The sequence below is a fragment of the Alexandromys fortis genome, unplaced genomic scaffold (genome assembly GCF_014885135.2).
Source record: "Alexandromys fortis isolate MF-2015 unplaced genomic scaffold, M_Fortis_MF-2015_v1.1 scaffold_103, whole genome shotgun sequence".
Taxonomy (NCBI): Eukaryota; Metazoa; Chordata; class Mammalia; order Rodentia; family Cricetidae; genus Alexandromys; species Alexandromys fortis.
In genome coordinates this window covers 3,213-23,948 of record NW_026067978.1, presented here as the reverse complement: position 1 = coordinate 23,948, position 20,736 = coordinate 3,213, and the positions used below count along the sequence as shown (strand labels likewise).

Genomic DNA, 20,736 nt, shown 5'->3' with positions numbered 1-20,736 from the left:
GGAGATAAAAGGATAGGGAGATGTGGTCATTATATTCATGTATAATCAAAGAATTAAAAACATTTAAAAATTACCTCCATTATGAATGACCCATGTTAATGTGCCAATCTAAGCCCTTTTCTTTTTAGTGCTGAAGCTGTAGACACCGTAAAAAGCAGTGAACCTTCCAGAAAACGAGTGAACCAATAAAAGCAGGCAGGAGGAGGGAGCTGAGAGCTCAAAGGAAGGAATGCTTGGCAGAGAACATTTTCACAATGACCACACTGACCACTACTCATTTCTTCTGTTAGTGTTAGTAAACAAGTTAGTAAAACACCTTGTGAAGAATGTTAATTTTCAGAAGAGAAATGGACTTAGAGACTGTTATCTTTAAAAAAAAAAAAAACCAAAACATTGTTTTAATTATGTGTGCATGGGTATGTGCACATTAGTGCAGCTGCCTGGATATCAGAAGACAGCATTGGATTCCCTACAGCTGGAGTTTTGTTTCCCTAACACAGTGCTGGGAATCTAATAAAAGTGACCTTAACTACTGAGCCATCTCTCCAGCCCCGAAAAGCAATCAGTAACTTAAGAAACGTGATCATCTTTTTTTTCCCCTTTACACCAAGATCAGCCTATGAAAAGTTTTTTGGGATGGGGCCCGGGAACCCATGCTGGGGAAAAGACAGGCTTAGGGAAGCCTAGGAAGTGGACTGAAGAATGGGATGGGAAAAATAAAACTTAGAAATGTTCTGAAGGTGTATGCTGACATGCGGATGGCATCAGAAGCCTAGATATACTTTATGCGCAATTCTGTGATACTGAAGTTCCTAGCTCTACTGTACTAGGAAGACTGCCTCTAGACAGTATAGTACAGCCTGGCTTTAACTACTTGTCACGCAGAAGAAAGCTCTATATATTTGTGCTTTGAAATATAGACAGATACAGCTCAAATCTGTCTGCAACGTTAAATTAAGATTTAAGTTTTAAATGATGTATTTGTGGTCTGATTAAACTCCTTCATAGACTAATCAGGTATCTTTCCATGAGGGCCTGTTGACATCACGAAGAACAGGAAAAAAAAATTGTTTTGTTTTTTTGAGACAGGGTTTGTGTAGCTTTAGAGTCTGTCCTGGAACTCATTCTATAGACCAGGATGTTTTCAAACTCAGAGATCCGCCTGCCTCTGCCTCCTGAATGCTGGCATTAAAGGCATGCGCCACCAAGGCCTGGCCAGAAAACAGAATTTAATGAAACTTTTACTATGCTAATTTTCCTGAGTTTTAGTTTTTAAAATCTGCCCACCTAGACTGCTGCCTGTTCAATAATCAATAACAAAAACCACCTTTCTCATGAAAAGTTCTACATTTGAGGTGTATAAAGAATGCTCAATCACACAAAGTGGTCAAGATTTCCTTTTACTCAAGAAAAAAAAAAATCACTTCAGAGTCAACCTTCATGTACAAAAGACAAGACCAATCACTTTAATCACTGGACACAAAGGGTATTCCAAAGGCCTTTAAAAATGGCAATTAACATCAAAAGGGAAAATTCATTTTAACTCATATTGCATTCATTATCAACACTATACTTAACAAGGTAGCTATGCTATTGATACAAAACATACAGTATTTACACTTAACTGTACAAAATAATTTAATGTTTACAAAAATATTAGAATGTTTAGTTGACTGACACAGTCTTAAAGTAATTGCTTCTAGAGAAGTATATAGGAAGACCACTGATTCCCATTCATTTCCTTTTTAATAAGTCAAAGAAAGGGTGCTGCAATGCTTCATCCAAGGTAATCCTCTTCGTTGGGTCATACTCCAACATTTTTCGAACCAGGTCAAACAGCTTTTCATGCTCTTCATCGTGACACAGCATAAATTCCTGGAGGAAATGGTCTTGTTACATAAAGACATAAATGAAAATGTGACTTAATCATTAATCTTTTGTCCCTTTACCTTCAATGGCTTGCAGCGTCTCCTAACATATCTCCCAGCTGAGCTATGCTCATCCCAATCTAGCTGGTTATGGTGGAAATATTTGCGCTTCCTACAAGAGAAAAGAAGTTGAAGTTAAAATAAAATAAGCAAAGTTCCACATTTTCACCCTGTCATCAACTTGGTAGGGACAAGACAGAACAGATCTCTCTAAATGTACAGACATATATTGACCCGTGTATAATTTTTTAAATATTGTCAACATGACAGGATCTTTCTTCCTTTTTCATCTACTCTGGGGAATTTTAGTTATCTCAACTAGGCAGTTCACAAATGAGAAAGCACTCACTTTACAAAGGAAGACTCCTAGTGGGGAATTCTGATCTCACCAGATATGGATGGGAACGGGAATTTTTTAACAACTTCCCAGGTGAGCTAGAAAACACTCACTATCCTGTTCAAGGGCGCAGAGCAACAACAGGAAAATCAAACAAGACTGACAGACTCCAGAAAGGATGGGCTCTCACATGTATTTTTTTTTCATCAACTTAAAAAAATCTACATAAAAGTTACTCTGAGTACTAAATTATTTTTTGAAAATGACCTTTTAAAAATGCTAAGATTATAGCTCTAAGTTATCATTTGTACAGAATTTCTTTTTACTTCCAGATCTGTAGTCCTCAAAACAGGCCATTCATTGAATGCATCTTAGACAAACCTTGTCTTTTGGATCATGTGCACTGGGATGGGTCCTAATATCCGCTCCATCATTGCCAGGTGCTCCTTACTATCATGAGTCTAAAAAAAAAAAAAATTCAGGAAAAAGGAATTTAGCACTCTCCACTTCCTTACATGCACATAAAAAAGAAGAGTAAAAATATATGCTGATAAAAAAGAACTAGTCTAAGCTGGACTGTGGTTGCACACACTTGGGAGGCAGAGGCAGGGGGAACTCTCTGAGTTCGAGGTCAGCCTGCTCTACAGAGTAGATTCTGAGACAGGTTGGATTATACAGAGAAACCCTGTCTTGAAATACCAAATAAAATAAAATGAATAAAGGCCAGAGATGGCTTAATGGGTAAAAGGCCCTTGTTGCCAAGATTAAAGATCTGAGTCCAACCCCTGGGACTCACATCATAAAAGAACCAACTCCCACAAGTTATCTTCCACATGTGTGCATTCCCTCAAACAAATTAACAACAAAAAGACTAGATTAGCCAGTTACACAGTTTACATATTCTTCAAAGATGACTGATACTGAAAGAGCTATGCTGTCTTGTGCAAACACAGTACAGTCCAAGATCTATCTGGTAATCAACATGAAAAGTGTCTAACAAAAAATTGCAACAATTTCATTTTCATGAACTATTTAACTAGACCACTATTATGCTTACTTATCCCGAGTAGTATAGTTGTTCTAACAATTCTCACCACAATTCTTGAGCTTTGTTTAGGAATGTGAATTCAAAGAGATTAAGACAAAGGCACATAGCTCATAACTAAGCAAAGCTGACAACAAAAGTCAAGAATCTTATTCAAAACTAACAAGAGTTGCTACACCAGAAAGGCAGCAGTTGGACACATAGGTGAAATGGTGTCTAGTCTAGAGCTGAGGCAAGCTAACTTTTTCTCTGAAAAAGTTATTCAGACAAGATATTTTAGGATGAGCTGCTGGCAAAATACCTTTTCTCTTTATCAGGCAGCAGGGAGCACTTTTATAACAGCCCACACTTTGCCAATCTTTGTTCTAGAGAGCAAAGATTGTGTGTTGTATTTAATGCTTTTTACATTTATCAATTATAAGGCCCAGGCAAATTGCCTTTAAAACACTATTACTGCCAGGCCATGGTGGTGCACGCCTTTTATTCCAGCACTTGGGAGGCAAGTGGATCTCTCTGAATTCGAGGCCAGCCTGGTCTACAAAAGAGCTAGTTCCAGGACAGCTAGGGCTGAAACAGAAAAAACCCTGTCTCAAATAAAACAAAACAAAAAAACCAACACCCCCCCCCCAAAAACCATTATTATTGAGGAATAAATATTACTACTCCCACATTTGTTTTTGTTTTGTGAGACAGATGATTCCTTTTGCAGTCAAGACTGGCCTTAACTTCACTAGGTAGGTGAGGCCTCACAACCTGATCCTCTTGTTTCAGCCTCCTTAGTGACACGACTATCAGTATGTGTCATCACACCTAGCCAGTTCCATATTTTTATGTATTTAGAAACATGGTTAGCATAGCCAGAGCAGAATTACAATTAGCCACATTAACACTAATATAAAGTTCAAGAAGTCCTATAAAACAAAAAAGAGAAAAAGCAGAACATATAATATGAACTCTACATGAATTTCACATTATAGACAGCATACACATTCAAAGCAAGTTACAACCTCACTAGTGGCAGGACTTCAATCAACTGTGCTTTCAGAAGGATGATATTATGTTTTACTTTTAATAATAATGATGTATGGTAAATCTCCAGCATGGAAGCTAAATATAAAGCATATAACACAAAATTCATTAAAGATCATCAAATAAAACGTATTAGATACATACCTGAAAGACTGTAAACCCAAGGTAATACTCAATAAGAATGCAGCCTATGCTCCAAACATCACAAGGCTGAGCCCAACCTAAAGCTATCAAAAACAAACAAGCATGTTACTATTGAACACCTTTAAGCTGCTAACCCTTCCTCACACTCAGGTGCTCTTTATAGTCTACCTGGGAGGCTACAGCAGCAACCTCAGGATTTACAATTTTGGTGCACAAAGCTCAGGCTTGCCTGGAACTTGGCATTTTCCTCAGTCTTACAAGTGGGTGCCACCACACCTGGTCCCATATAGTCACCTTTGTTTATTCCACAATGTTCACCACTGGAAACTTATATAGCAATAGAGTAACATCTTCAGACACTACAATTTGAGCTCTGATCAAAGTTTTCAATCACTATACCTCAATATACTTTTCCTCAGGTGACTAACTGTAGCCCTTTACCCCATTAGTCAATGAATCCCTTCTGATACTAGAGAACTTCATCTCACTCTTTCCCACTGTTATCCGACTGCTAACATCTAAAGCAACTGCTTTCCCTTTACTGCAGCACCCAACTACATTTTCCTCTCTAATCCGCCTTCACCCTGGGGAACACCACAGTATTCTAATCCCCCAGACTCCAGATTCCTTTTCCAGTGACTCCAACTTCAGACCTGTATCAACCAATAGCACCTCTTCTGTTTTGTTTCCAAGGCCCCAATCCCATCAGTGACTTGAAAGTTTTGAGGTGTAATACATACTCTCTGAGTTTCTAAATTCTGCCCTTTCACTTCCAACTTTCTCCCATAATAGCTAACAGAGACTCCTGCTTAAAGTCTCTTTCCTCCTGCTCCTTACCTATCATGTCTAAGTCAGCCAACCAAACCCTGGGCACCTGTGGCAGAGCCTTACTTTGCCAATAGAGTGGAAATAAGTGACTACATAACCCCACAATCACAAGACTATGATGCCTTAACCAAACATACCCACTGTTACTATCACTTGAGGGTCACAAATCATCAGCACTTAGAATACCTTTCACAAACACTGTCACACAGGAGAAACAGACAAAACTCATTTCTGTATTCTGCTAATATCATTTTAGTTTAACCATGACCTTCAACAATTAGAGTGTAAGGAAGTCTGGTGTCTACTAACCCAAAATGACCTCTGGAGCTCTGTAGTGCCGTGTGGACACCAAGGTACTATGATGTTCGTCATCATATGTTGCACTTCCAAAGTCAACAACTTTGATATCTGTGTTTTTCAGTGTGCGTTCATCTCGTTTCTAGAGACACAGTTGAGTAAAGATGAAACTCAATAAAGACATCAAACATTCTATAGCACTACTCATAAAATGTGTAAATGAATCCTCCCTCTTTACCCTTCCCGCCTCTCTATCCCCCCCTCCTGCAACTGGGATACAAGCATCCTATTCCTACTCTATTTGTAGATGAACATCAGATATAAATAGGCTCTGAAGTGAAATTCCTCATTCAAGGACCACCAAGCTACATTAATTTTAAAGACAACACCAAAAATTAAAACAAGTTTTTAACTTACCATTTTAGAATTGTATTTGACTACATAGTCAGACTTCACAAATAAAATATTTTCAGGTTTTAGATCCGTATGAGTTAATTTATTATGATGTAAAACTATAAAGAAAACAGAAAACCATCATTAGTCTCACTTAGATTTCAACTGGGGCTAGGATATGGGGGTCAAAAGGGATTTCACCTTTACCTGTAACCTGCAAGTATTCATATGCTGATTAGATAATAAAGACAATAAAATATACCGTGTATTCACGAATACTTACAATTTATAGATTGGCAGATCTGATAAGCCATTTGCCTGATGTGGTCAATTTGAAATGGCAGAAAGCTATTTTCTTTAATAAAATCATAGGTACTAAGTCCCAGCAGTTCAAACACAATACAAACATGACCATGATGATCAAACCATTCCAGCATCTGGACACATCGGCTAAAAAGAGATCAAAATAATAACTGAGTACACAGAAGTGAGCAGCTCACATAGCATGACAGCTTGTGGTTCAATGTATACTTACAAGACACTGTTGGGGTCAGTGCTGTTCAAGTGCTCCAACACTTGGATTTCAGAGCGAGCTGCCTCCCGGTAACGGCCTACATTTTTTACAATTTTCACTGCTACATGTAAGCCATCCCTTAAAAACAAAAGATGATGATGCTAAATATATAAGCAGTGGAATAAAATTGCATACCCTGTGAAAAGCACTTTCTTTTTTTGTTTTGTTTTTGAGACCAGATTTCACTATATATGCTCAGGCTGGGCTTAAACTCATTATGTCGCCCGGACTGACACTGAATTTGTGATACTCCTACCTCAGTCTCCTAAAATACAGTTGTAATTACATGTCTCCCATATTATTGTTCTAACTCTTTCAGAGTGCATGAATACCTACCCTAGGTTACAGAACATCTTTTCAAAACAAAGCAATCATTCACATAATACTTAGTAATTTTAAGATGTTTTTAGAAATTTACATTTATATTTCATACAAAACATTTTAAAGTGTAACACACATACACACACAATCAGATCATTTGTTCATTTGCTAGGCAGGATCTACTTTGTGCAAAAGACAAGGCACAGGTGCTAGTACTGAACAATGGGACTCACTACTACATGCCTCAGTCTAATGACAAAGGCAGATGAGTATTAAGACATCCTCACAAGAGATGAAGCCCCAACTACCTATACAATAAAATAGCAATTTATACAATCAGACACAACTGAGCCCTGACAAACTGTGAGCCTATCAAACAACTGGCTAAAGACATTATAAGCTATTGAGGCCCCCCTCCAAGCAGACTCATTCAAGTATGTAGAAAAAGCTACAGTAAGAGCAGTGGGCATTTCCATTAATAATTCTTAAAGAATATAAATAGTATTTTGAGAAAATCATGGACAATGGGATGAAAGAAATTTTTAGAGTTTTTTTTTGTTGTTGTTGTTGTTGTTTTTTGGCTAATGATGGAAACAGGACCTTGCTTGCCCATGTCAGCCACACGCTGGGCCAACAATAAACATTTCCAAGTATGAACTCAAGCAGTTTGTTCATGGATAACAGCACAGATCAAGTGGCTATGATACTAAGACTCACCAAATATGTTTAAACACAGATAAACTTTACTTTCAAGGCTACTAGTCAGGCAGGGGCAGGTGGAGCTCTGTGAGTCTGAGGTCAGGCTGGTCTACAGAGTTTAATGATATTTCATTTGTATTTTAATGAATAAAGCTTGTCTGAAGATCAGAGAGAAAAACAGCCTCACTGATTGCTACTCAAATGTAACACAATTAATAAAAACCCAAGGCAGATAGATATTGGGGTTCAACCTGAAGATCAGAAAAGCAGCTAGTCACTGGCTCTTACCACTCTATCTCAGTCTGAAAATGGTGATCCTACCTCCAGGAATCCTCAGAATGAGACTGTGTCTGAGAGCTGTCTCCTTTCATCTTATATTCCTCTCTAGGGCTAGGATTAAAGGCATGCACTACTACTACCAGGTTTCTATAGCTAACTAGTGTGGCTACTGGGATTAAAGGTGTGTCACTACTGCCTGGTCTGTAAGGCTGACCCGTGGAGCTGTTTTACTCTCTGGTCTTTAGGTAAGCTCTATTTATTAAAATACAAATGAAATATCACTACAACAGAGAGAGTTCCAGAATAGGCCCCAAAGCTACAGAGAAACCCTGTCTCAAAAACAAATAAAAACCAAACCAAACCAAACCAAAAATAAACCTCAACTACTGCTATATACAGTAAGCTGGAAAATTATACCCTTTCCAACAATTTCTGATGAAAAAAAAATTAAAGATGTTATTTTAGAAAGGTGTAGCTTCACTAAATTATTTTAAGAAGTTCACTTACAAAAAAGTAGTAAAACCACACATAGAACAGAGGTTCTAAGGGACATGGTACAATGAAGTAGGTAAGTATATCCCAGAGAATGTAGACTTTATTCTACAGGTCCTAATGGAATTTCTCTGTAGTTCAGAAATCGCATTTTAATATATAAAACTGGAATTACTTTATTGACTCTGCAATCCAAAAGTAGCTGAATCCTACTGAACTTGAGTACTCCTTTAATTAGAGTAAACTCCATCTGAGAGAAACTGCCACACCAACAAAACTAATACTCATGGCACATAAATGATATTGAGTTACAGAAATCTTGTTGAATACCTCTCAGAAAAACTTGCAGCAACCACTTTAAAATACATTTTATTAAAATAGTCAAGAAAGAAAAAGCAAACTTACATGCCATGGTCAATGCACTCTACAACTTTGCCAAAGGCCCCTTCACCTAAAGTGTCCACGATTTCATCTAAAGTGAGGGAGAGAAAGAGAGTCTAAGTACCTGAGTACAATTATACAGTTGTTCAAACAATGAATGCTTAAGTGTGGCATATTTCCAAATGATCTCTAGCAAAACATAACTAAGGTTTCATCGCTCAAGTTATTGTATTTTCAGCTGCTACAAAGCAATTAGATAGAGCTATCTGTCTTGCTCTAATCTCAAACTCCACTGATTATTTTGGAATTTAAAGAATAGAAATATTTAAATTCTACAGAAAAGAAGAAATACAAAAGAACAAACAAACCCACAAAAAACAAAACAAAAAAGCAATGAAGAGTCTTTAGCCCCCCGCTGACAAACTATTCTTTAAAAGATTATTCTGTCTGCAAAGTTTAAAAAGTGTTGAAAAATATTCTATACATCTTGCTCTTAGAACGTCTCCACTTTGACAGATCAGGTGACCCTCCTCATCATCCTCTATACTCCTGGATCTTTTCCTTCGGTGGCTCTTCTGGAACGGCAAGTGGGCAGCACCAAGATCGTCCAGCCAATCAATATATCAGAGTGAATTCAGGGCAGAATACGCAATTCATTCAGCGGGGAGATATTCAGGCATTCAGATAAGCACCAGGCCACGAACAGTTGGCAGGAGCAATTTCAAATTCAGTCCCCAGAAATTCACAGGGCACAGTTTATGTTACAGAAGAAAAACATGGCAAGGAACAGATTTTCAGATAAGATACTTAAAGTGGCAATAGAAAAAAACAACACAATTGTCTCTTTAAAATACTGATTTAATTGAAGTCTGAAGTTTAAAGAATGCAATGTCAAGATTTACTATTTTCTGATATAACCATATGCTGTGAGTTGAGTTGTCTAAGTTTGTCAGAAAAATGTCAAGATTAGTTGAAATTGTTCTCTTTTAGCAACATTTAAAAATAGATATCATAATAAGAAGGGGAAGTAAAGACTAATTTCAATCTTCAATCTAGTAAATGCTAGTTCTACAGAAAAAACTTGGGGAGGGAAATGGTACCTTGAAATTTACGAATTAAAGCTGTCTGGCTTTTTCAATACATTTCCCATTCAGAACCCAGTTGAGAATTTTAGCAAAATTAACTGCAGACAATGATGTGCTGCACTAGGAGCTATACTACACACTAGTCAGCAACAGCTAAGCACCCCAACAGTGTGACTCGCCTGAGTTGTTTCCAATTATCAGTAAAGCAGTTTCTTTCAAAATAATTTAAAAAATGTTTACATTCAAAGAAAGATATGGGTGCCTCAGTTTTTAAATATACTGCACAACCACAAAATAAGATGTTTTACTATTAAAACCAACAAGCTCATGATCTGGTTTGCAGAATGAGTAAGTGTGGGCAAGTGAAGACTAGCTAATACACAGGAGTCAGTTATGAGAATGTGTTCATTTCCTTTAAGGATTCAAGTAATATAAATATAAATTATAGCATATCCAAATAGCATTAAAGAAACTTTTAGAACCTTATCACTTTTTTTTTAGAGCCTTACAAATAGAATCCATTCAAAATAAAAACAAATCACTCATACCGAATGTGACTGATGACTTGTACAGTGTCTATTACGCTTCCTTTTAGGGCTGCTTCTCCTGCTTCGTACTGAGGATTTACTGCAGTGGATCCGGTAAGAGCTTTCAATGTCTCTATGATAATGTCTGGGAACATATCCTTCGCAGTAATCATTTCTGTACTCATCAATGTATCTTCGATCCCGATAATCTCTTTCATTCAAGCATCTTGCTTCTAAGTAGTGACTGCAAACATATTAAAGAATTTCAAATTATTCTCTTCATTCTGGAATAATGTGGTTTAAACAAAATTCTGAAGAATTCTTGGTTTAAATAGCTAACTCAATAAAAAGAAAAATTCTAATTGATGAGATGAAATTTGTACTTATCTCAGATAACTTAATAACTTTAACCAAATATATTTTTCCATATATAATTTCTATAGCCAGGCATGTTGGTATATGCCTGCAATCCCATCATTTGGAAGGTGAGGGCAGGAGGATCATGAATTCAAGGTCATCCTGAGGTACACTGCAAATCTGAAGCCAGTCTGGGCCACATGAAACCATCTCCAAAAAAAACAAAACAAAACCCCCACACATTGCTGCCAACAATTCATACCAAGGAACAAAGCTTTAATTACAATATATGTATAATTAAATGTTCCTTTACCTTCTGAGAAACCAAGACCAAATCTGCAAACCTGTTCTGCAATACACAGGAATCTAAAGATAGCTTCCTTTCCCTCTCTCAGAGCCACACACATTCAGAGAAAGGCAAAAGAGAATTCCTTTCCCTTTAAATGTAAGCGCATTTTTGGATATCCCAGACAGATTCTTCTGTACTGTGTATCACAGATACAAGGAACCTTAAATGTATTTCAGCCCTTTCATTTACTAACTCAATTAAGATCCCTAAAGGATATGCCATTGTTGCAGAGCACACTAGTGGCAAAAGCTAAGATTTGCAAACTGTCACTACTGCCCTACATGTCACCTATTCTATCTCCTCTCTTTTCTATGTTTAAGTTTTCTGACTCCTGTTTTGAAAATCAGACACCAGAACTTCTGAGGCCTGCCTAGTGTGCCAAACACATCTAAAATCGACCCTCCTAACAAGAAAGGGTCCAGGACCCTGGATAGCCTCCTACTCTACTTGCTTTGCATTTCTTATTATTTTTGGTTGTTAGCCTAGCCTTTTAATGGTTGAGCCATCACTCTAGCCCCACTTTGCATTACTAATTTCCTGTGACTCTTGCAAAATACCCAAGAAATAGAAAAGAAAACAGCATTTTCTAGTGCCACAGTGCTTCTACAGATCCCTTTGAGAACCTCATGGGAAAGGTTATAGACCCTTTCCCCCGAGAAATGTACAAATGCATAAACAAAACTTGGCAAGAACTTCATGGAGGTCATGGACCTCAAGAAGTCAGTGGATCCAAGTTAAGTGTCCTGATCTGATGGAAAGAAAAGGACAGATTCATTTGGCCCAGTTTCCCATCCCCCCTCTACCTGGGATGAGTGTCCTCTTCAACAGAGTGCGAAGCTTCAAGAGGGATGCACATGGAGCACTGAGGGAGAGAGGGGACACCTGCCCAGTCAGACAAATCAGCTAAATAATCCTGACAAGCAATGGAGTGACAGATGTTGCTGAAGCTGCCCCCACCAACCCCTTTATACTCCCCAGAATATGCTGTCATTTCCTTCCCAAGTGCTGGTTTAAGCAGAAACAGAGAGAAACATCCCTAGGACAACTACTCAACAGGACTGGCATCTAATTCAGGCTGGGTTTTCTTATTGCCTAGCATCATTCTCAAGTTCTTCCTAACCTCTGGAGAAACAACTCAGGCTATTCAGATAAAACTCTAGGCCTGAGTCAATTGGTCTAAAACAGAAATCTGGATGAAACACAACAAACTAGATGTCATACTTTAAGGGCTTCCTACTTAATTTTATAAGGTATCACACCCGCCTCCACCACATCCAAAGTCTACCTTAAAAAAAACTAGACTGATAATCTTTAACTGGAATACTATGTGAAACTGGCCCTGCTGACACTCTATCAATGATAAAAAATGGAAGTGGTGATGTACTACCATGAGTAGAACTAGCATGAGAAGGACCTTTCCAGTTTATCACAACCAAAGACCAAAGGTTAAAGATTAAAGTCCACAGAATTATATAAGCTGTAGACAGGGTAGACAGAATAACAGATTTCATCTTTTAAAAATATCCACTGAATGCCCAGTGAATATTTCATTGTAACTTTTCAAAACAGCCCAAACTGTTGAGTGCACTGAAATTTGTTTTTATTTCCACACAGGTCCTGTGGGAGATAAAATAAAATTATATAAGGCAAGGTCTCTGCCAACAAATGAACAACTTAAGATTACTCACAAAGAGAAAGAAAAATCAAAATCAAAATAGACAAATGAAAAATAAGTTGAAAAGGTGCAAATGATCACTTAGACTCAGGGAAGGCAAAGAATTCAGTTAGATTAAAATGATTAGGGAAGAATTCATGACAAAGACAGATAAGCATCTTAAAGGAAAGTCAGGATTGGACAAAATAGACAGCAGAAGAAATTCCAGGAGAACAGTAGAGTGCCATCTAACACACAGACAACACCACCAGGCAGAGGCTTAGGATGCATGTATCTACAGTTAGACAGCAAGTAGATGACTGTATCAAGAGCCAATTTTCACCCAGGAGAATGTCATTAGAAGCCCCCCCACACCATACTATAGGTGTTTGTGAAAGGAAGGCCTAGTAGCACTAATACTGAATACAAAGTTTGTAAATGAGGACCCAGGCCACAGAGTCTGAATCTTAGTCTGCATACCTCCTAGGTGATTTCCAGTCATGAAATTTATCAAAGGTTTAAAACTTGGTATTCTGTGTTACGGGGAGACAAATATATAAAGGTTATTTACAGCTATGTTGGTCTTTCCAGTATTTGAGACAATAGATTAATTAAGTCTCCTGAAAGACAGAGACCAACTCACAGGCTACTGCCAAAAGTTAAGTCAGGGGGAAAAGGTTTTATAATGCATGTAACAAAGGGCTAAAATAATTAATACATAATAAAGTCTTATAAATCAGTAAGAAACATACTTTAACAGAAAACAACTGATGTAAAAATTCTTCACAACAAATTCACTAGAAATTTAGAAATTCAGATTAAGAAAACAATTTAAAACAGACAAAACTAGAGACAGCATGAAGGAGCATGTTATAAGCATTCTAGAAAAAGAAAAGAGAATATGCAACAAGAACCTTGTGAGATTTCATACCCTTTAACTTGAAAATGCCTCTTCTCAGAATCTACTTTCACAGGCAAAGATTTGTACACAAAGACCCTTTAGGAACAGACAGTGAGAAGTAATTCAGTAAAGGGCAATAGTTTCCAACCTGTTGCTCCTTTATTCTTTGTTCCTTCAATTTCCCAGTAATTTTATTAAAATATTTATAAAATGTTTAGCTTTCATTTTTTTTACAGTTAATGAATATTCTGGATTAGGATGAATAACCACCACAATGTCCGGTGTCAATGTCAAAAATGGCAGTGCTGGCTTAGTGGTTAATCAAACTGACTTGTTTTTTTATAATTATGATTTTTTTATAATTATGAATTATGTTTTTTTATAATGATGAATACAAATCCCTCAAATCAATCTTTACACATATATAATATATACTAGAACTATGAATAATTAGTTTTAAGATGATAAGCCTTAAATAGTATTTTGTACTTTGCATACTGTAATAGTGAGGTACAGACAATTCGTATTGTGTATTGTTCATTACTAAGGTCTGGTCATTCAATCTTGCCATAAACCTTACCCCTCACATAACTGTTTAATAAAGCATGATTATTGTACAGGAACTACAAACAAGCTCTTTGACAGAATAACTCTGTTTAGCACGGAGAAGGAAAAAAATTACATACTGTTTTTTTAAAGTAACCCCAGCTGGCTAATTTAGAAAGCAATCTGGTAAACAGCCCCAATGGAACATCTGTACAAACAAGGAGAAAACATAGAACCAACAAAACGAATGAAAAAGGGAAATTAATGGAAGGCAGAGTGAAAGAAACTACTCACCTAGCCTTTCTTTACTATTTAGAACTTTTAAGATTCTTTTAATCCTATGTACATATATTACCTTCAAATTTTATACCATAATAAGATTTCCATAATTTTTTAACTAAGGCTCTATCCTAAAAATCTCAGACAGACATACCCATTGGTTTTCTTCTATAAACATACCCTGTAGAACACAAGTGACAAATCCTCAAAGCACTTCAATGTTCTCAAAAGTATGCTGCCTTTCTCATTTGTATTAACCGCCCTCCGTGACATCTCAATTGTGAAACACTTTTTGCACACCCAAATATACATACCATCTTCCTATACAATTTAAAGCCACTTATTGGGTATCATTATATATATCCTTTTGCATCCCCCTCCCTTTTGTGATGAAGGGGTTTTTAAGGATTTTAGGACATCATGCATAGACGGTACCAAGTGTTCTAGCATTGAACTACATCCCCAGAGTCCTTATTTTTCATTCGCTTGGTGAGCAACTATCTGTCTCCCATCATTCCCGGCCAGATATATGAGAGACTATTTTATTCACAGCTATAGTCTCAGCACTACAGAAGCTAGCCTATAACGGCACTCTTAACTGCTTTTTGAATGAATAAACATGTTGCCTGAATTCTAAATTTGATAAAAGCTATAAAAGTAAATGACAAATTTTTAAACCGTTAGAACTTAAAATACAAGTCATTTACCAATCAGAGTCTTTAAACTGATGATGTGGTTTACAATGCCTGTTTTCTTGTGTACTACTGTGAGATCTCCTCTTCCGTTTGTGACTTCCACTGTAGCTGTCATGGCCCCAGCTTTCTCTGCCATCCCAATCGGGGCAGTGAGTTCGTTTGGAATGCCGCATCTGTTAACCAAGAGGAGGAAAGGGTGAGCTGGAAAGCTAAAGATGGTTGTATAATTACACACAGGGCCACACAGGTTCTTACAATCTTTTAGGTATATTTCCCAAAGCTTAGAACACATTAGCACTGCTATGAGATTGACTGATGAATGGGACTGACCTAATACTAAATGATGGGCAACAATGAGCCTTTAACACATTTTCTTTCACTACTTAGTAAAAGGAGAAATCCTCAAGTTAGTGTTTGCCTTCAAAAATACTCATTGACTTTAATCTCTTTTGTGTTTTGAGACAGGGTTTCTCCATGTAGCCCTGGCTGTCCCGGAACTCACTCTGTAGAACAGGCTGGTCCCAAACTCAAAGAGATCTGCCTACCTTTGACACCCAAGTGCTGGTATTAAAGGCATGCATTTAAAGGATGCACCTAGCTATCCTTTAATTTTTTTTAAAAAGGGTCAATTAAAATTGCTCAAGGACTTGAGAGATTAGTCAGCCAGTAATGGACATGCTGTGCAAGTATGAGGACTTCATTTCAGATGGCTCACATCCATATAAAAAGCCAGACACCATAGAATTCCAGACCTGGAGGTGAGGGTGGGGCATACAGATTCCTGAAACTCATTGGCTAGTCAGTCTAGCTTAACTGGCAAGTACCAGGTTCAATGAGAGACCTTGCGTCAAAAATAATAAAGAGACATGGATACACCCATGTTGACCTCTGGCCCATACATGAACCAGAATGCACGTATGCATCCCTGACACACAAAACAGTTCAAACATAGACAAAGCATAGACAGAATGATTTCGTTATCTTCTGCTTATGCTGATGTCTTAATTAGGTCACTCTTATGTTAACAATTTTACCAACTGAGCTATACTCTCAGCCTCTGAATTTGGATTTTAAAAGTCAAGACTGAAATGATTAAAGAAAAGCACCCACACTATATTTATGGCTAGCTCACCCCAATAGTATCACAAATGTTCTTCAGCCTGGCAAAGCATAATACAAACAATTAAAAGAGAATCATGGAAGTGACTGGTTTAAAGGTAAAGAGCCTTTTATTAACGAGGCTTCTTTTTCCTTAAACTCTGTAGAGTTCCTTTCTCTAAATGCCAGAATTAGACCGATCTTTAAACTGAGACTTGGCCAGTGACATCAGATAATGGTAACAATGCTCAGACTTCATTTACAACTTCCTTTGTACAGCTTGTATTCTCCCAGGCTCAGTATCTAACATTTATCCTTTTTGAGTGTCTAAATGCTGCATGCCCTTATAATGAGGCCAATGGACAATTTGCCAAAATTAGTTCTCTCTGTTCACCACATGGGTCTCTGAGATCAAAGATCTGCACCTTTACTCACTTAACCACCCAGTTTCCCAAAGCAGTTTTTAAAAGATTAATTTTATTTTTAATGGGGGGAAAGCTGCACATGACTGCAATTGTTCACGGAAGCCACAAGAGGGCACAGGACTCAGGTCCTTTACAAGAGCAGTCAGTACACTTAAATCTCTGTGCTGTCTTTGCAGTTCCAGTTAAAAACACTGCTAAGCAGGGTTTAAATGGTTTGTGTGTATTGGGGGGACGGGGATAGGATGGGACAGGACCACAGCTCAGCAAAGGAGCTGAATAAAGCCCCAGTGGAGCAAAAGCAACTTAACCACCTTCAGTTTGCCTAAACGACTGAAAAATATGCTAACAAAAGCTATTAAACTCCAGGCTTGGAAAGAAGGCAGTTTCTGTTCTTGCCTCCAAGGCGCTCCTAAGAAATGATGTGCATCACACCACAGGGTGTGATATCCACATTCTTTTTCTGTCTTGACTACCGAGGATGTAATGGAAGGCGGGGGTGGTAGTGGTGGTGATGGTTCCGAATTGCTAGGCGAGGACTCTACCACTGATCTGTATCCCCTGTCCAAATATTCAGTAAATTCTATTCTCTTTCTTCTAGTTCTGAGCAGCCTTTCAGGCATCTTTCTGATAACGTGGCTTCTCTTTTAGCTCAGTTAAAAAAAATCAAGTACGGGTTAAGTCACCCCCTCCTCCTAAATTCTTGCCTGTTACCTCAATAAAAGTAAGGCAAGCATTCCCTTTGATATAGTCATTTTAATATGGCAAAATAAAATAAGCACTACAAATTTACTTATGGCAAATGTCAAAACTCAAACTTTCTTCAAAAAAGCACTCTATTTTTACTGGTATTCTGCTGACCCATTCCTTCTATTATCAAAATTGTATTTTAGCCACATTTAGGTTTTGGTCTGATTAAGCCTTTTTTTTTTTTCTTCTGTTTCTTTGGGAATTGAATCCCGAATCTCAAGCATTAGGCTACTAAGCACTCTTAAGTAACAGCAGGCAAATTTACAGCTTCTGATGACTCATCATAACGACTGTCCATTAAGTAGGGTTTCACAAGACTTATTTATGTGCTTGCTTCAGTTCCCTCCTCCCCCTTAGATTTCACCCTGCCACGCCAGTTTACTGAATTGAGACAGAATTCTCAAATTATATTAACACGCAAACATTAAAATTAAAAGCAATTCCTCGTGAGAGCCCAAGAGCTGTATTCCTTTATTTATCTAGATTTATTATTTAAAATCCAGCAGTTGGTCCCAGTCCCGACCACTCCCGCTGAACATCCCCCACCCCCTGCTTTATCTCCAGCGAAGTTCAGAACTAATTTTCTTAGTCAGGTGTGGAGGCACATGCCATGGTGGACGCAGAGGCAGGCTGAGCTCTGACACAGCGGGTCCGATGACAGCCTGCTTTGCAGAGTGCCACCTTGCCTCAAACAAACCAATAAAGAAATCTTTACTTATAAGGCAAAGTGAAAGATTTCAGGTCTCATATATGAATAAAGAGTTCCTTCTCATACAGGGAAAGGAAAGCTACATCAAAATATTACACCATCTCTAATACTTAAAAAAAAATACGCTACATGCTAAAATCTTGGTGTCATTCAATAGGATAACACAATGAAACCAATATGCATATTGGAAACACGATTCTCCACCACCCTCTTAAAAACAGAATGGTATCTGGCAACTCCATGCTAAACACAGGCTTAAAAACATCGGGACGGGAGTTTCCAGCCTCTCAGAGGGCTGCATTTTCTAAGTGGGGGACAAGGGGCAGTCCGGTGCTTGCTCAAAGCTGGGTCAAGCAGCGGCAGCGACAGAAGACAGGTGACTACCGGCCCACGGGGTCTGGAGGGCCGACCACTCCAGCAAAGGGTAAAGAGCACCGTTCGTTCTCGGCAGCGTTAGTACGGGGGAGAGGCGGCTCCAACAACCAACCAACAAACAAACAGGCTGGGCGTGGCGATGCCCGCCTTTAACCAGGCCGCTCGGGAGGCAGAGGCAGGGGGATCTTCGGAGTCCCAGGGCAGCCTGGTCTCCACGACGAGTTCCAGAGCTGGCGGGGAGACCTCTTCGGGGAGCAAAGAACCAAATCCAAACCCCGCTGCCCCAAGGGCGGACGGACCTTCCCTCCCAAGCGTGTTCTTCGAAGCGGGAGGCTCCGGGATCGCCGCAGTGCCCGCCCCACCTCCCCCCGGGCAGCTGGCCAGGACCTTTGGCGCAGCCCGGCAGGGCGAACGGCGGACTCGGGAGAAGCCTCCAGTTCCGCACACTGCCAGGGCCGCCGAGAGGAGCGAGGAGGGGTGCGGGCGACCCGACTCCCGGGACACCAGCGCCGGGGACGTGCCCAGCCAACGTCTCCCCATCGGCTCCCACCATGACCGTCCAGCACCCGCGGGCCGCGACTTCAGCGGCGAAACCGCAGCAGCTCGGGTGTTGTCGCCGCCGGCTGAGCGGTGCCCCGCCAAGACAGACAGCCATGGGCGCCGAGGCCCAAAGCCCGTTCTTTCCTCAGGCACCTAGCTCCGCGAGGCCCTACCCGCCTCACCTCCGCAAAAGCGGAAGGCCTATTGGCCGAGAAATGTCGCCGAACCGCCGCCGTCGCTCTCCAGCCGCCGCTGCGACAAACACCGACAAAATGGCGTCCGCGCCGTCACCCCACAACCTCCTCAGGTGGATCTAGCGCCACCTACGCCGAGCAAGCGCGCATGCGTCACGGAGCCTCGGGCCCGCCCACAGATTCCGCAAGGGGCGGGGCCTGTGACGTCAGGAAGGGCGTGATCATCCACACCGCGGCTGCGCGGCGCGGACGGTGCTTGGAGGAGGAGGTTCTGTCAAGATGTACCTGGGAGACCGCCCTGACTCTATGGCGCGTGCCAGTCTCTTAAAGAATTTTTTTTCTGGACGTGGCCGCCCTGGGCAGACCCAACCTCTGACTCTTTCCCTTCATCCTCAAGTGGGACACCCATGGGACTCGGCCTGCCAGTCATCGCTGAACTTTTCCCGGACTTCAGCCCTAGGCAGAGCCATTAGAGCATAAAGTCCCCAGAGGCTCAGTGCCAGGTCCAGGCTGATGGAGCCAGGGCAGCTCAGTGACCAGGATATGTTAGTCACCTGGCACTTCCGCTCCAAACTGGATTTGGAGAAGTTTATCTGACGATGTCTCTGAAAACAAGCTTAGGAGGGGCTTACCCTTTGGGGGGCATTTACCCCTCAGCCTGCAGAGCAAAAGGAATGGGGAAGTTTCTCCTGAGACTTCTGAAGGCAGTGGGGCAGAGGTGGCGCCTGCTTTTAATCCCAGCACTCAGCAGGCAGAGAGGCAGGTGGATCTCAGTGTGTTCCAGGCCCGCCTGGTCTATGGAGGAGTTCCAGGACAGCCAGGGTTGTTACACAGAAAAACAAAACAAAACAAAAAAAGAGACATTCTTTCTGACAGTGGTAGCTTCATCCCTTTCTATTATAGTTACTAGACAAATGGACATTTGTGGTCAGAAGACATTTTTAATTTCCAAGAACTGGGCTTTTATGCCACAGGCCTGTAATCCCAGCATTTGGGAGTTATTGGCAGGAGAATCAGGAGTTCTAAGTCATCCTGGGCTACATAAGTTCAAGGGTAGCCTGGGCTACATGAAATCAAAACTCAAGAATCAAAGCTGTCTGAGTATCCACCAATATTATCAATACTGCCTAACCCAGTAGGGTTGAACTTCTGATCCTGTTTTCTACTCCCAAGAGCCAGGATCATGAGCTGCCTTGCCCAGATTAAACAAATCCTCTTTGCCCATCCATAGTCTCTTACAGTAATCTGGGCAACCCTAAGGCGGTTATTAGCTCCTAATTACAGATTTAACTTCTGGAAATGCCATTTAAACCTTGGCCTTGCTAGCTCTAGAGAGCTTGTGTCTATGTCGTCACGCTGGCTCCTTCAATTCATGCATCAAAGAAAAAAAGACTTACGTTTCTTAGTCATTTAGAGGAAAATGTCCTGAGTCCATCTTTTGGCAAGATCAAAAGGGTATGTCTGGAAAAAAAAAAAACCCAAACCCTTTCTGGGTGATATGTAACTGA

At 39.8% G+C, this 20,736-nt stretch overlaps 1 protein-coding gene across 5 annotated transcripts; it reads right to left on the bottom strand.

The window, feature by feature from the left end:
- Nucleotides 1–1,387: 1,387 nt before the first annotated feature.
- Clk4 (CDC like kinase 4) lies at nucleotides 1,388–19,360 on the bottom strand. 5 transcript variants are annotated; one of them, XM_050157661.1, is made up of 14 exons: nucleotides 15,153–15,287; nucleotides 13,651–14,374; nucleotides 11,869–11,927; nucleotides 10,381–10,603; nucleotides 9,232–9,322; nucleotides 8,772–8,838; nucleotides 6,537–6,653; nucleotides 6,285–6,451; nucleotides 6,026–6,120; nucleotides 5,621–5,750; nucleotides 4,484–4,566; nucleotides 2,647–2,726; nucleotides 1,950–2,040; nucleotides 1,388–1,875 (listed from the first exon to the last, which is right to left on the bottom strand). In XM_050157661.1, exons 3-14 carry the CDS (start codon nucleotides 11,919–11,921, stop codon nucleotides 1,735–1,737), a joined length of 1,338 nt encoding a protein of 445 aa, XP_050013618.1. In that variant the 5' UTR covers nucleotides 11,922–11,927; nucleotides 13,651–14,374; nucleotides 15,153–15,287; the 3' UTR covers nucleotides 1,388–1,734. The 5 variants fall into 5 exon arrangements, with proteins under 5 accessions (XP_050013618.1, XP_050013616.1, XP_050013617.1 ...); XM_050157659.1 differs by lacking the exons at nucleotides 11,869–11,927; nucleotides 13,651–14,374 and adding an exon at nucleotides 19,217–19,360 and having other exon boundaries at nucleotides 15,153–15,313; XM_050157660.1 differs by lacking the exon at nucleotides 13,651–14,374 and having other exon boundaries at nucleotides 15,153–15,301.
- Nucleotides 19,361–20,736: the final 1,376 nt, after the last annotated feature.

What these genes read in the sequence shown, in the direction of transcription:
- Clk4 (XM_050157658.1), bottom strand. Translation starts at nt 12,056, where the DNA reads ATGACAGCATATTCTGGGGAGTATAAAGGGGTTGGTGGGGGCAGCTTC. An exon ending in TCAAATACAATTCTAAAATG is followed by an intron (nt 5,751 to 6,025) that starts GTAAGTTAAAAA and finishes CTGTGTCTCTAG; the next exon opens with AAACGAGATGAACGCACACT. An exon ending in CACATGATCCAAAAGACAAG is followed by an intron (nt 2,041 to 2,646) that starts GTTTGTCTAAGA and finishes TTTCTCTTGTAG; the next exon opens with GAAGCGCAAATATTTCCACC.